Here is a 2,133-nt window from a genome sequence, read left to right as displayed (position 1 = left end):
TGTGTGTGTGTGTGTGTGTGTGTATTTTTCTGGAGAGACAGGGCCTCACTTTGTTGCACAGGCTGTTCTTGAACTATTGACCTCAAGCAGTCATCCTACCTTGGCCTCCAAAAGGGCTGAAATTATACGCTCAAGCTACCACACCCAGCTATAGTGAGGAAATTTGACTTCATTCCATTGGTAAGGGTGAACTACGGAAGGTTTCTGAGCAGAGGGGTGACATGACTTCATTTCCACAAGTCTGGGCACACTGCTGTGAGTAACACATGATTAGCTTTATTCTTTTTGTTAACCTTACTCTATGGCTTACACTTCCTCCAAGTCTCAGAGCAGAAGCGCGAACGTGAGCCCTGTAGCCACACATACTTTCCCGGGCTGCACAAAGCAGGAAGCAGTGGCCTTAGCTCAGTAAACTTTGCGCTCATTTAACAGCTCTGCACCTGCTCCGTAGAAGAGGAAGTGAAGCTTTCCAGAACTACTTGAGATTAAGGAGCAGAGCACAAGAACAGTACTTAAAAGACTTCTGTCACCTAAGCATGGCAAGAATAAGCTGCAGAGAAAATGGGAGTGCAGAAGAAATGGTGGAGAGGTGTGAATGACCTAACTAGCGTCATCCAAACTGAACCCTGTCCCAGTTCGACTTCTGTAAAAACCCACCTCTGCCGCCAGCTAGTGGGAAGGGAGATTTCACAGTCTGACTCACTAGATCAGTAGATGGGGTTTCTAAGCACTCTACACATAGAAGGGTCTCTGTGGACAGAGGCTCCTAGGATCCTGCTTAACCATCCAATGAGGAAGGAGAATGGTGCCCACCTGCTCCTGGGCCACCCCAGCCCGCAAAAGGATGTGAGGCCACTGCTGTCCAGGTGGAGACAGCAATGCTGGTTAGCGAGGGCTCCCCTAGAACCTCCACACCAGCCGAAGTGGGTGCTTGGGTGGACAGCACAGAGGGGGGTGAAGTCACAGCTGGGTTTCCGAGGAGAAATGCTCCCGGGGTGCTGGCATGCACCTCCGGGCCTGGCCCAGTGGGGCCTCCGGCACCATTGCTGATGGTCCACAGGCACGGATAGGGGCTGCAGAGACAGAGAAAGAGGGGAAGGGAACGTTCAATGGCACTCCAAGGAAGAAGTCCCACCTGACAAGCATGTACACAGTGCTGAGGAGGGCATGGTTGCAAGAGGGCTTCTGACCATGGCTTTATTTCTAGCTGTGACATAGATCAGTCCTGTTTCTGCAGAAAAGCTAAGAGAAGCAGCAAAGTATGGTGGAATAATGATAAGGTTAAGTGTCCAGAGACCAGGATTCTGGCACTGGCCCTGCCACCAGCAAGTTATTTGGCTTTAGACACAGAATTTCATTAATCTGGGCTCTCTTGCATCCTATGTAAAATTAGCAAGGCAGTAAAAGAAAGTTATTGAAACTGTATGATTTCTGCATATGATCTCTCCCTGGCCAGTGTAACATAATAACTAAGACACATTGCCAGCAGAAGACTGGAGTCTAAATCCCAGCTCTACTACTTATTAGCTCTGTGGCTTTGGCTAAATTATTTAATATCTCTGAGTGTCAGTTTTCTCATCTTCAAGATGTGGAGTCATAATTTTACCTACCTTACAGAGATTGCTACAAGGATTAAATAAGAAGCGGAGTATATGGTCCTTAGCATGTGGTACTCAGTAATTGAGTTGTTATCATTAATTCTTCCCTTCCTGCTCTCCACCTGTGAGCTCTGGTCCCTGGCAGAAAGGCTGGGAGCTAGAACACTTTCTTTGCCTTCTCTAGTTCTGTAGCACTGGTTCACACATGTGGTTGCACATTGGGCACACTGGAATCATTCAGGGAGTTTTTTAAAGTAATATTGGTGGCCTGGTGCAGTGGCTCACGTCTGTAATCTAAGCACTTTGGGAAGCCGAGGCAGGTGGATCACAAGGTCTAGAGTTCGAGACCAGCATGGCCAACTAAGTGAAACACCGTCTCTACTAAAAATACAAAAATTTGACGGGTGTGGTGGCACGCGCCTATAGTCCCAGCTACTCTGGAGGCTGAGGCAGGAGAATCGCTTGAACCTGGGAGGCAGAGGTTTCAGGGAGCTGAGATCACACCATTGCTCTCCAGCCTGGGTGACAGAGTGAG

At 48.6% G+C, this 2,133-nt stretch overlaps 1 protein-coding gene across 1 annotated transcript in view; it reads right to left on the bottom strand.

Annotated features, from left to right (window-relative positions):
- Positions 1–102: 102 nt before the first annotated feature.
- Positions 103–2,133, bottom strand: part of TBX19 (T-box transcription factor 19) — a 31,238-nt gene continuing 29,207 nt past the window's right edge. Inside the window, exon 8 of the mRNA XM_017534090.2 lies at positions 103–1,073. Within this exon, the coding sequence (XP_017389579.1) occupies positions 779–1,073 (295 nt within the window). The 3' untranslated portion in view covers positions 103–778. The remainder of the gene's footprint in view (positions 1,074–2,133) is intronic.

The sequence above is a fragment of the Cebus imitator genome, unplaced genomic scaffold, assembly GCF_001604975.1.
Source record: "Cebus imitator isolate Cc_AM_T3 unplaced genomic scaffold, Cebus_imitator-1.0 Scaffold84, whole genome shotgun sequence".
Taxonomy (NCBI): domain Eukaryota; kingdom Metazoa; phylum Chordata; class Mammalia; order Primates; family Cebidae; genus Cebus; species Cebus imitator.
This window is presented reverse-complemented; position numbering and strand designations above follow the sequence as displayed.